The sequence below is a fragment of the Muscardinus avellanarius genome (assembly GCF_963383645.1).
Source record: "Muscardinus avellanarius genome assembly, chromosome: 21".
Lineage (NCBI taxonomy): Eukaryota > Metazoa > Chordata > Mammalia > Rodentia > Gliridae > Muscardinus > Muscardinus avellanarius.
Genome location: NC_137807.1, coordinates 1,207,793 through 1,220,411, shown reverse-complemented (window position 1 = coordinate 1,220,411; position 12,619 = coordinate 1,207,793). Strand labels below are relative to the sequence as shown.

General features: G+C 52.4%; 1 protein-coding gene across 1 annotated transcript in view; it reads left to right on the top strand.

Moving 5' to 3' along the window:
* KDM2B (lysine demethylase 2B) overlaps window positions 1-12,619 on the top strand; it is a gene marked incomplete at both ends in the record, with an annotated part of 96,698 nt that overhangs the window by 30,950 nt on the left and 53,129 nt on the right. Inside the window, 4 exons of the mRNA XM_080717934.1 lie at window positions 1,359-1,452; window positions 3,069-3,222; window positions 4,834-4,949; window positions 12,050-12,176. Coding sequence (XP_080574060.1) covers window positions 1,359-1,452; window positions 3,069-3,222; window positions 4,834-4,949; window positions 12,050-12,176 — 491 coding nt within the window. The remainder of the gene's footprint in view (window positions 1-1,358; window positions 1,453-3,068; window positions 3,223-4,833; window positions 4,950-12,049; window positions 12,177-12,619) is intronic.

Sequence of the window (12,619 nt, the reverse complement as noted above, 5' to 3'; positions counted from 1 at the left end):
AGCTTTGCTTACTTTGGCGACGCGATGCGGGTGGTTCTGTCATTTAACTTTCGCTGTGCGTTGCTCGGAGCCTGTGGGCGGCAGGGGCAGGGGTCTCGCGTGTTCTGGTGTGGGGCGGTGTGTTTTTCTCTGTGCCATGCCTGGCGGGGGCTGGACCGAGAAGAATGGGTGGTTCGCAACTGAATTCCAGGGGGCCTCAGCTGCTGCAGAGGGGGCTCTGGTAGGTGTGTGTGAGTGTGTGTGTGTGTGTGTATGTGTGTGCATTTGCATGTGTGTGCGTCCGTGTGTGTGTGTGTGTGTGTGTGTGTGTGTGTGTGTTGGGATACCAGGTATCAAAGCTGTGAAGGCGCAGACAGCACGGCTCTTCCTTGGGTGGGGGTTCAGCGGGGTGTCGACAGACAGGAGGAGACATGAGTGGCCTGTCCCTGGCCAGCTCTCTCGGGGGTCTGAAAAACAAGGGGCCACTGCCAGCCTCTAGGGTGTGTGGCCCCTGGGGTTTGAGACTCATCACCTGGCCTCAGGGGCATCCTCCCCTGGGGAAGGGTAGAGAGGAACTCCAATTAGATTTAGAATAAAATGAAGAAGAGCCAGGCGTGCTGGCTTGTCATCCCAGCATTGGGAGGCTGAGACAGGAGGATCGTGGTTCTCAGACAGCCTTGGCTATTTAGTAAGGCCCTCTGCAACTCAGTGAGACCCTGTTTCAAAATAAAGAATAAAAGCCGGGCGTGGTGGCGCACGCTTGTAATCCCAGCATTCTGGAGGCTGAGACAGGAGGATCGCGGTTTGCGGACAGCCTCAGCTACTTAGGCCCTGTTTGAAAATAAAGAATAACCGGCGCTTGGGAGGCGGAGACAGGAGGATCACACAGGTTCGGAGCCAGCTGCGCTGGCTTAAGAGACCCTGTTTCCAAATAAAAAAGTATAAAATAGGTCTGGGAGTGTAGCCCAGAGGTAGAAGGGCTTCCAGGAACCCCAGTACCACCAAAAAAAAAAAATAATAATAATAATAGTAATAATAATAAATAAGACGGGGTGTAGCTCAGAGGTCAAATGCCCTGGGTTCCATCCCCCAGACCCACAAAAAAAAAGGAAAGAAAGAAAGAGAAAGAAGGAAAGAAAGAAAGAAAAAGAAAATAGGGCTGGGGGTGTTACTTGGAGGTAGAATATCCTTAGGTTCTATCTTCAGTACTGCAAAAAAAAAAAAGAAAAAAGGAGGAGGAGGAGGAGGAGGAGGAGGAGACAGGAAATCCCCAGCAGTTCCTCTCAGAGCACAGGGCGCCCGCTCTATGGGTACCATCACCTCCCGCAGTACCCTGGCACCCCTGACCTGCGTCCTGCCCTCCACGCATGTCTCCGCAGGTACTGTCTGATGAGCGTGAAAGGCTGCTTTACCGACTTCCACATCGACTTCGGAGGCACGTCCGTGTGGTACCATGTTTTCCGGGGCGGGAAGGTGAGCTCCAGCAGCGTTGGGGGCTGTGCATCTCTGAGTCTTCCCGTGTTGGTGTGGGGGGCTAGCTCTCCTGTCCCCTCCCGGCCTCCGCCAGCCGCTGCCCAGGTTGTACCTTCAGGCCGCTCCATCCCCAGGAAGGTGCTTGGTTCCTTCTAGAAGGGAAGGTCAGCGTCGGCAGGACCTCCAGACCCATTCCAGCCCGCTGGCCCGGGCAGTTACTCTCGGCAGTTACTTAGGCCGGTGCGAAGCTGGGGCGTGACTCCCAAGAACGGTCAATGTGGTACTGGGGATGGAACCCAGGACCTTTCTACTTCTGAGCTATACCTCCAGTGCTATTTTTATTCTTTTTTTTTTTTTTTTTGGTGGTACTGGGGTTCCTGGAAGCCCTTCTACCTCTGGGCTATACTCCCAGACCTATTTTATATATATATATATATATATATATATATATATTTTTTTTTTTTTTTTTTTTTTTTGGAAATAGGGTCTCTTAAGCCAGAGAGACTGGCTTCAAACCTGTGATATCCTCCTGTCTCTGCCTCCCAAGCGCGGGGATTACAAGTGTGGCCACCACGCCCGGCTTTATTCTTAATTTGAAACAGGGTCTCACCGAGTTGCAAAGGGCCTCCCTAAGTAGCTGAGGCTGTCCACGAACTGCGATCCTCCTGTCTCAGCCTCCCAAGTACTGGGATTACAAATGTGTGCCACCACGCCCGGCTGCATGCATTTGTTTTATTTATTTATAAATTTGTTCATTTATTTTGTGGCACTGGGGTGGAACCCAGGGTCTTTCTACCTCCGGGCTATACTCCGAGACCTATTTTTTAAATATATTTTTATATATTTTATTTGCAAACAGGGTCTCACTAAGTTGCCGAGAGCCTCACTCAGTAGCTGAGGCTGGCTTCGAACCTGTGCGATCCTCCTGTCTCTGCCTCCCAAGCGCTGAGATTACAAGCGTGCCCACCACGCCTGGCTTGCATTTGTTTTAAACAAGTGTGTTGGAGGAGATTCTGAGAGGAAGTCTCAACACAGTAGATTCCAGATGTTTCTTTCTCTTTCTTCACAGTGAGCGGGAGCTGGGCCATTTTATCCTACTACTTAGGAAATTCCCTACTTCGCCTTCTCCCACCTCTCAGACAAGCTTGTGGCTCTGGAGAGAGAGAATATCCTGGGCTGGTATTTCAGGCAAAACAGAGGTGTTCTCTCTCTCCCTCTCTCTCTCTCTCTTTTCTTTTTTTTCTTTTTTTTTTGTGGTACTGGGGGGGTGGAATCCAGGGGCCTTATACCTCTGGGCGACACTCCCAGACCTTTTTTCTATTTTATTTGGAAACAGGGTCTCATTAAATTGCTGAGCGCCTAAGTAGCTGAGGCTGGCTTTGAACCTATGATCCTCCTGTCTCGGCCTCCCAAGCGCGGGGATGACAAGCGTGCGCCACCACGCCCGGCTGGAGCAGAGGTTCTCTGAGGCTGGTCGCAGCCTCCCCTGCCTCCTCGGAGACCTTTGGGACCCAGCCTTGAAGGAGGCCCTTGGTGGATTCATGGTCGGTCTCCGGGTGGTGACGGCCTGGAAGGATCAGAGACCCCGGCTGACCATCACCTCTTTCCCTCCCCAGATCTTCTGGCTGATCCCGCCGACCCTGCACAACCTGGCGCTGTACGAGCAATGGGTGCTATCAGGCAAACAGAGCGACATCTTTCTGGGAGACCGTGTGGAACGATGCCAAAGAATTGAGCTGAAACAGGGCCACACGTTTTTCATCCCTTCCGGTAGGTGCCGGCGTGGCTGGCCCCGGCCTCTGCTCGGCCAGAGGGTCCCCCAAGCATCTCTCTGTGGCCTGCTGGGTACGACTGGGGAGCAGGCCTTCCGTTGCTGCCACTGGGACGCTGGGAGTCCCCTCTCTGCTTTTTCTTGAAGCATCTTGGCAATGGAGCAGATAGGAACAGGCCTATCTGGCGTGGGAAGGAGGGCAGGTAGAAGCTTCTAGAATCCCTCGAATTTCTAGAAGCTTCTAGAATCCCCCGAATTTCTAGAAGCTTCTAGAATCCCTCGAATTTCTAGAAGCTTCTAGAATACCCCCAGGGCTTGTGCAGATGCTCTATCTCCATGCTGGTGACAGCAGCCCTCTCCTGTGAGGGTAATAGCTATAAGTCCGTGGCGTTGGCGTTTCTAACTGCTGGGGAAGCCCTGAGAGGCCCGGCTGATAAATGTCAGTGGACAACGTGGGCTTCATGGCCGATGAGGAGCCCACCGCCAATATCAGTGGCAACTGGTAGTTCAGGCCAAGGGAGGCGCGGGGAGGTGGCGGGCCGGCTGCTTGTCACACGTGCTGACCAGAGCCGGGGGTGGCCTTCCCGCAGGGGGCAGAGACGCGCGGGCGCAGGCCCCTGGGGCTCAGGGCGTCTGCATTAGGCTCAGGAAGTGCCGCTCCAACCCCACCCATGGTAACAAAGTGGGTGACAGGCCCGGCTCTTCCATGGGAACGGAGAAACGTGTGTGCCGGGAACCTCGGCCGCTGGCTGCTGACTGTCTTCTGTCTTTTTTTTTTTTTTTTTTTTTTTTTTTTTGCAGTACTGGGGATGGAACCCAGGGGCATTCTACCTCTGAGCGACACCCCCAGTCCGATTTTTTATTCTTTATTTTGAAACAGAGTCTCACTGAGTTGCAGAGGGCCTCACTAAGTAGCGGAGGCTGGCTTTGAACCTGTGCGATCCTCCTGTCTCAGCCTCCCAAGCACTGGGTTACAAGCGTGCGCCACCACGCCCGGCCTATCCTGGAGGATTTGATGACAAGATGCTGGAACTCTGAAGCTGGACGTGGTGACGCATGCCTCTAATCCCGGTACTCGGGAGGATGAAACAGGAGGATTGCAGGTTCAAGGCCAGCTGCAGCAACTTGGTGAGACCCTCACCAACTCAGTGAGACTCTGTTTTCAAATAAAATAGGGCTGGGAGTTCAATCCCCAGGGACCACAATAAATAAACAAAAAATAAAACAAGAAGATGTGCTGTGTTGGGGAAAATGCTCTGGTAAGATGGCATGGCTCCGAGCCGCCCTTTCTGACTCTCTGGATACTGCTTTTCTCGGGGATGCGGAGAAGCCTCTGGACAGAGGCGCGGCTGGAGATGAGGGTTACCAGCTCCCTGGGCAGCATAGACGCCGGGGACAGGGCCCGTCTCTAGATCTCCCCGCCTGGGTCACCTAGGGCTGCAAGCCTAAGTGCCCCAGGCGAGCCGGGAGCCCGGGCTTTCCGCACCACGCATCCCTGGACACCGGCGCTCCGGGCTGTAGGGGCATCCTCCTGTCGGCTATTTTTCCTTCGTTGCTGGGTAGGGGGTCCCCAAGCACCAGCGCTCACCTCCCTTTTCCCTCACACCCAGGCTGGATCCATGCCGTCTACACCCCTGTAGACTCCCTGGTGTTCGGCGGGAATATCCTTCACAGCTTCAACATACCCATGCAGCTGCGGATATACGAGATTGAGGACAGGACCCGGGTAAGGGCGCCTCCTCTCCCCGCGGCGTGCCCGCCATCGCGGGGCCTCCGTGGCCCCTCTCCCTCCCGCCCATCTCAAGCCGGGGTTCCTTCCCGGTTCTACAGGGGAGTTTTAAAACCCCCTTGCGGAAGAGGAAGTTTTTCTTGATAGTGTGAGGTTTCGGGAACCGGCCTTTCCCTTCTTCTCGCGCTTAGGAAAGGGTGTGATTGTTGCTGATGGTTGGAGGGGTTGGGGGCCTTGGAGAGGGGGCCCAGCTTGGCCCTAGGTTGGGTCTTGGCCATCCACCCCCCACCCTGGGGGACCCTGCAATCTTATGAGTCCCCCAGTCCCATCTCTGAGCTAATCTCAGTGTCTGCCGGGGGCGGCTCAAACTCCCGGGGCTGAGACTTTCCTCTGCTCCCGACAGCGATGGTGACGTTTCTTATGTCAAGTGTCCCCCAACCCCTGCCTCGGGGTCCATGGACTGCAGGTGTCATTTGCTCCCAGAGATTCTCCCTGAAAAGCTTTGGTGGCTGGGACTTGGCGCCCCCTCTCTCTTGCTGGGGTTCAATCAGGTGTCCTAGGATTGGTGGTGATGATGGTGATTATTATTATTGTTGTTATTATTATTTACTCTTACTATTTCTTCCCCTCCTCCTCCTCCTCCTCCTCTTCTTCTTTCGCTTCTTTATTTATACACGGCTGTTTTTCTTTTTCTTTTTTTTTTTTAGCAGCACGGGGGATGGGACTCAGGGCATTCTACCTCTGAGCTTCACTTACACCCCGCACCTACAGGGTCTCGCTGAGTTGCGTCGGGCCTCACTAAGTAGCCGAGGCTGTTTGCGAACCTGGATCCTCCTGTCTCAGCCTCCCGAATGCTGGGATTACACGCCTGGCTCTATTTTTCTCTTAATTCAGTTATAAGTTCCATACCATAAAACACCATTTAAACCGCACAACTCAGTGTTTTTTTTTTTTTTTTTTTGGTGGTGCTGGGTTCCCGGCTACACCCCTAGACGCCTATTTTTTATATTTTTATTTGGAAACAGGGTCTCGGCTTTGAACCTGCGCGATCCTCCTGTCTCCGCCTCCCAAGCGCGGGGATTACAAGTGTGCGCCACCACGCCCGGCGATTCAGTGGGTTTTTTTTTTTTTAGTATATTTACAGGGTTGTATAAGCATCGCCACTACATTCTAGAACATTTTCATCACCCCCAAAAGAAACCCTCTACCCATCCATTAGCCGTCACTCCTCCCCCTCCCCCAAGCCTGGCAGCCCCCAGTCTTCTTTCTGTCTAATGGATTTGCCTGTTCTGGAATTTGGTATAAATGGGATCATACCATAGATGTCTTTGGTGTCTGGCTTCTTTTACTCAGCGCTAAAGGTTTTCAAAGTTAACTTATCTTGTAGCCCAAGTAAGCTCCTCCTCTTCCTCCTCCTCATTGTTACTATTATTATTACTATTATTATTATCCTCCTTCTATTTTATTCTTATTTTGAGACAGGGTCTCTAGGTTGATGAAAGTCTCACTACTTGCTGAGGCTGTCCTCGAACCTGCCTCCCAAGCGCTGGGAGTGCAGGCGTGTGCAACACCATGCCTGGCTTTTACTATTTCTTCTAAGGGCTGGATATATCTGGTAGACGGCACCATTTCTTTTTGGGATTTACCTCAGAAATGTTTTTTTTTTTTTTGCCCCAGAGAGGCATTGATGCGCCTGGACCCTACAGAAACGCTTCACAGAGGGCTGCCAGGCTTGAGTTTGTCGTTCCTGATCTTGTCTTAGAGGTCTCGTTTTTCACAGAATCACCCACCAGAGTCACAGTCGCGACTGCACTGTGGTCAGTCCTGGCGTCCAGGGCCTGGACCTTGAGATTCTCAGGTCTGCAGAGCCCGGGCCTGGGCTGGGCCCCTCTGCGGATCCCTTGCTGTGTAAGCTTTCTGGGCCCTTCTGTGTCGGCCAGCCCTGGCTTGAGTACGCCCCCCGCGCTGTGGTGGAGGGTACGAGTGGTCACCTCATCCCTGGGTCAGTGCTGCCCGGGGCTCCAGCCAACTGGCCTTTGGCAGGCCCCGACGAGCCGGCCAGTGTGTGAGCAGGTCAGCAGGTGCGGATGGAAACGGAGCGACCTAGGGGAAGCCGGACTCGGGACTTGCCAGGCAATTCCTGAAAGCCAGATTTGGACTGGGATTTCTGACGGTTCAGCAAGCCGGGTGTGGTGGCGCACGCTTGTCATCCCAGTGCTTGGGAGACTGAGGCAGGAAGATCACAGGTTCAAGGTCAGCCTCAGCCACTTAGTGAGGCCCTCCAACTGAGTGACACCTTACTTCAAAATAAAGAAGGAGGAAGAGGAGGAGGAGGAGGAGGAGGAGGAGGAGGAGGAGGAGGAGGAGGAACTAAGCTGGGCGTGGTGGCGCGTTTATAATCCCAGCATTTAGGAGGCTGAGATAGGAGGATGAGGTTTCCAGCCAGCCTCAGCTACTTAATGAGGCCCTTTGCAACTCAGTGAAACCCTGTTTCAATATAAAGAATATAAAAAATAGGGCTGAGGGTGTAGTGTAGCTTGGAGGTAGAATGCTCCTGGGTTCCATCCCCAGTACTGCCAAAAAAAAAAATAAAATAAAATAAAATAGGGCTTGGGGTTTAGCTTGGAGGTAGAATGACCCTGGTTGGGTTCAATCCCTAGTACCTGCAATAAAATAAAATAAAATAAAATAAAATAAAATAAATATAAGGGTTTAGCCAGATGTGGTGGCGCATGCTTGTAATCCCAGTGCTTGGGAGGCTGAGACAGGAGGATCACACAGGTTCGAAGCCAGCCTCAGCTACTAGTGAGCCTCTCAGCAACTTAGTGAGACCCTGTTTCCAAATAAAATATAAAATAGGTCTGGGAGTATAGCCTGGAGGTAGAAAGCCAAAAAAATCAAATTAATCTGGAGTTCCATCCCCCGTACCACCATAAATAAATAAATGAATGAATATGTAAATAAATAAATGAATGAATATGTAAATAAATAAATAAATAAACAAACAAACAAATAAATAAATGAAGGCTTCAGCGGCTTGCAGGCAGCGGTCCCCTCCCCTGGGAGTCTGCTTGTGTGTCTCAGGGGACCTGAGCCCCATCTTTCCACCCTCCCTCCCCCACTGGCCTTGCTTCAGTCGGGGTTACGAGGGATCCCAAGCAAGCTTCAGGCCTAGCAATTAGCGAGCCCTGGTGGCAGCCCCTCCCCAGGGCCCCTTCCCTGCCCTCTGAGTGGACCCCATCTGGTTTTCAAGTGAGCGGGGTTGCCTGATGTGGGGGATGGGGCCAGCTGGCAGGCAGGCTGGGTGGGACCAGTGGCAGGCTTTTTAATCTGCTTGGCTACAAGGCCCAATTGTTATGCCTTAGGAGCCTAGGCAGACCAAAGGCACTGGAAAGAGAGTCCTGAAGCTAGATAAAATGGGGGGGGGGCTCCTTGTCAGCATTCTACAGCTTAATTCTTTGCCCCCCCCACCCCATGAGCATCCTTAAGAATGTTACGACCATATTTGGGGGGGGGTAATGGGGATGGAACCCAGGGGCATTTCTACCTTCCAGCATTTCTACCTTCCAGCTATACCCCCAGCCTTATTTTTCTTTTTATTCTTTATTTTGAAACAGGGTCTCACTGAGTTGCAAAGGGCCTCACTAAGTAGCTGAGGCTGGCCTCTAGCTGCGATCCTCTTGTCTCAGCCTCCCGAATGCTGGGATTACCAGTGTGTGCCACCATGCCTGCCTTAGTTACAGCCATGTATTTATTTATTTATTTATTTATTTATTTATTTATTTATTTGTGGTACTAGGGATAGAACCCAGGGGCATTCTACTTCCAAGCTACACCCCCATCCCTATTTTTTATTCTTTATTTGGAAACAGGGTCCCACTGAGTTGCAGAGGGCCTAAGTACTTGAGGCTGTCCACGAACCTGTGATCCTCCTGTCTCAGCCTCCCAAATGCTAAAATCACAAGCATGCGCTGCCACGCCCAGCTTGATTACGGCCATTTAAAGATATTTTTTTCTGAGTGTCCTCCAACATGACTTTGCTTGGAAACCAGATGCAGGGGTTGGGCCAGAGGAGACTGTCAGTGTGCAAAGCCCCATGGTGCAGCTCTGTCTTAGAAAAGGAATTTGCCTTTGCGGCTCCTCGTGAGGGACCCCCATCCAGACCAGGGAGCCCCAAGATTCTCCCAGATTTAGGAAGTCGTATCTTTTCCACATTTGGATTTTTTTCCTGGGCTCGATGGTAGGCGACCTCGCCCTATAATATCACTGCCCGTGACGTAGCAGAAACAGGTGCAAGCCTTGGGGGACTGGGGGATTGCTCTGGCCAATAGATGAACTCGCCCCCAATACATGAACTCACCCCAGCTTTGGAAGATTAACCTATGGGAGAAGAAGAGACATTGGTGCGTGCTGTTCTAAGATTAACCAATGGGAGAAGAGGAGACATTGGTGCGTGCTCTTCTAAGATTAACCAATGGGAGAAGAGGAGACATTGGTGTGTGCTGTTCTAAGATAACATCACCACCATGGCACTACTCCTTATAGTTAATGAGAGCTAGGGATGGTCCGAAGATCGCTCATTAAGCTGCCAACTCTCTTATGCTTAATATTATTATTTTTTTCTTCCCCTAATGGCTCTAGTGAAAGCGGCCTTCCCAGAAAAGGTAATGGTGACTTCTTCACAGCCAGTGACTCTGTCTGGAAATTGCAAATCTTTTCCGCTTCCTCTCCCCTTCCCTGTACCATTGGACTTTACTTTTTTCCCCAACCCATTGATTTTTTTTTTTTTCCAGGAGAAAAACAAATGTTAAGATACTTCCATCCACCCTGAGGTTGTGCTTTATTTTTATTTTTATTTTTTTTATTCCTTGAGACCTGGGAGTTCTAGGTTCAAGGAGACAAGGTTGGCTCTTGGGCCCCAAGGCCACACTCAGTTCTGAGAGGCCTGGGGCTTGGGGAAGGCCTCAGCTAGGCCACTGGAACTCAGATTGGACCCTTGAAATTCACGGATAGATTGAGCGCCCTCCTGGCGGGAGCAGACGGCCCTGCCTTTGGGTTTGCACTGAGTTTGCTCTAACAGCTCGATTTGGTGAGGCTCCGAGTTGGTCACCAAACAAGATTGAACAACCGCGTGCGTGCGTGCGTGTGCGTGTGTGTGTATTTAATGTTCCCAGGCATGTGGCTGAAACCTTTTGCAGGCAGAGGCTGGAAGGCGACATCCCATTTGTAAGTCAATTTTCCGCTGGACTCTCTTGGAAAAAAAAAAAAAATTTAAAAATTTTTTTAAAAACCTCAAATTCCTTCATCAACATTTGCTTTCGCCCGGCTGGTTTCCCTTGGGTTCAGCAACAAAGAAGAGAGATAGCCTCCTCCCAATTTTTGCTTTTTGCCCCCTCCCACCCCCCCCAAATTCTCAAATGTTGTGGTGCCCATCTTTGGCACGGCGGCTCTGACTGTCCAAAAATTGGAAAAGTCAAAATAAACTTCAGAGTTGTGACCCGTGGCGTCAAGAGATGTGGGTGAGGGTCTGTCTTCTTTAACTTGCCTTTTGGGGATTGGCAATTTGATCCCAAATCATTTGGCCCTTGGTCTGGAATGGGCGGGGGAGCTGGAGGCCTCCCCTAGCCCTTCGTCCTAGGAGGTCAAGGTCTGTTTCGTGCTGAAGAGCCCCTCTCTTTTGGTAAACTCCAGGGGCACTGAGCCAGTAACTGAAAAAAAAAAAAAGAAAAAAAAGAAAGAAAGAAAATGAATACTCTCCCAGTAATAAAACCGGGGTTCTAGGAAAGTAGCTGGAGCCAAGGAAAACCCTAGGTCATGGGTGTTCCCAATCCATGCATCTCCCCAAGGAAAACCCTAGGTCATGGGTGTTCCCAATTCATGCATCTTCCCAAGGAGTTGGAACGCATGTGCTGGTCTCATTTCAAAGCATCCCATCCGCCAGAGGCCGGGGAGCTGATGGACCCAGGACACAGGTGGACAGAGCGCAGGAAGGAGAACGAGCCAGGCAGAGGGGCGCCCCGTCTAGGTGGGCCCTGGAGGATGGCGGGAAACCGCATCGAGGGCAGAGAGCCGGGTGGCTGGGGTGGGGACTGCTTCCTGAGAGATGAGGGGTCAGGAGGGGTCCCCGACCCTCGCGGGCACACCCTTGGCCAGAGGGTAAGAGGCAGGCTAGGTGTGAGTGTGAACGGGCACCCAGAGGAGAGAGCCCTGCAGCGAGAGGGGGTCACTCTCCCCCATCCTCACTCCTTCCTTGCCCCCATGGGATGGAGTTTCCAGAAGGCTCCTCCGTGCCCAGGAGACGACGTTACTTCCTTCTGTCTCTGTGTAGACCCTACCCTACTGCCTGTCATAATCCTGGGGTCCAAGCCTCTTTATAGCTCCCCTACACAGACTCTTCTTTTATTCCCCGGATCCCTTAAGAAACAGCCCAGGTGGTAGTGGGGCTCCATGGGGGACTCTGGTTCCAGACCTGGGTGTGTACCCCCGGTGTCAGGACTCCAGGGTCAGACTGGGGACTCTGTGTCCCTGGGAGCCCTTGGTGGAAATACAGGTTGAGCGGTGCAGTGGGCGAGGGGGAGGAGCAGGAGGCGGGCACCTCCGAGGCCCCGCCCCCAGGCAGGTGAGGCCACACTTCCATCCTCACTGATCCTCCTGGGGCAGGAAGATGCCCAGCAGCCCGTCTACAAAATGTCTGCAATCGGGGATGGTTGGAGGGCAGAATTCTGTTTTTAAAGGGGGAGGATTAGGAAGAGCAGGGTCCGGCAATACTCTAGAACCTGGAGCCTGGCAGGTCTTCTTCTGCAGATACCCACAGCTGCTGCCCCCAGGTCAGGACAGAACTCTGATTCGGCATCATCACAGAAGCCACAGAGTAGACCCCCCTGCCTTCCCGGGGTGCTGCCTCCCCCCAGCCTCGAGCCTCGCCCTCCACCTCACCGATGCATGCTGCTGGCACCCCTTCGGCGCCTCCCTCCGGCCTCCCCTTCCGACATGGAGAATGACACCCCCATCCCAGGAGGCTGTCCTCCCGATTCCCTCCTCGCTCCTGGCCCGTCGCCCTCGGAGACTGACCTCTGCCCACCACTCTTGGCTTCCAGGTGCAGCCCAAATTCCGCTACCCCTTTTACTATGAGATGTGCTGGTATGTCTTGGAGAGATACGCGTACTGCGTGACGCAGAGATCCTACCTCACTCAGGAGTACCAGAGGGAGTCCATGCTCGTGGGTGAGTGACCGCCAGCCCGCGGCAGCCCCTCGGCTGCGGCAGAGACGGCTTCTGCAGCAGGATCTGGGAGAGGTCCTGGTTCCTAGGAGGTCTGGGATTTTTTCTTTGTTTGTTTGGTGTTTTGGTACTGAGTCACTCTGTCTCTGAGATACTCTCCAGCTTTTTTTTTTTTTTTTTTATTGGTACTGGGGATTGAACCCAGGGGCATTCTACCTACGCCCCCAGACTTTTTTTTTTTCCTCTGTACTGGGAATGGAGCCCAGGGGCATACTATCTCTGAGCTACACCCCCAGCCCTATTTTTTTTTTTTTTTTTTGGTGGTACTGGGGGTGGAACCCAGAGGCTTTCTACCTCCGAGCTATACTCCCAGACCTATTTTCTATTTTATTTGGAAACAGGGTCTCACTAAGCTGCTAAGAGCCTCACTAAGTAGCTGAGGCTGG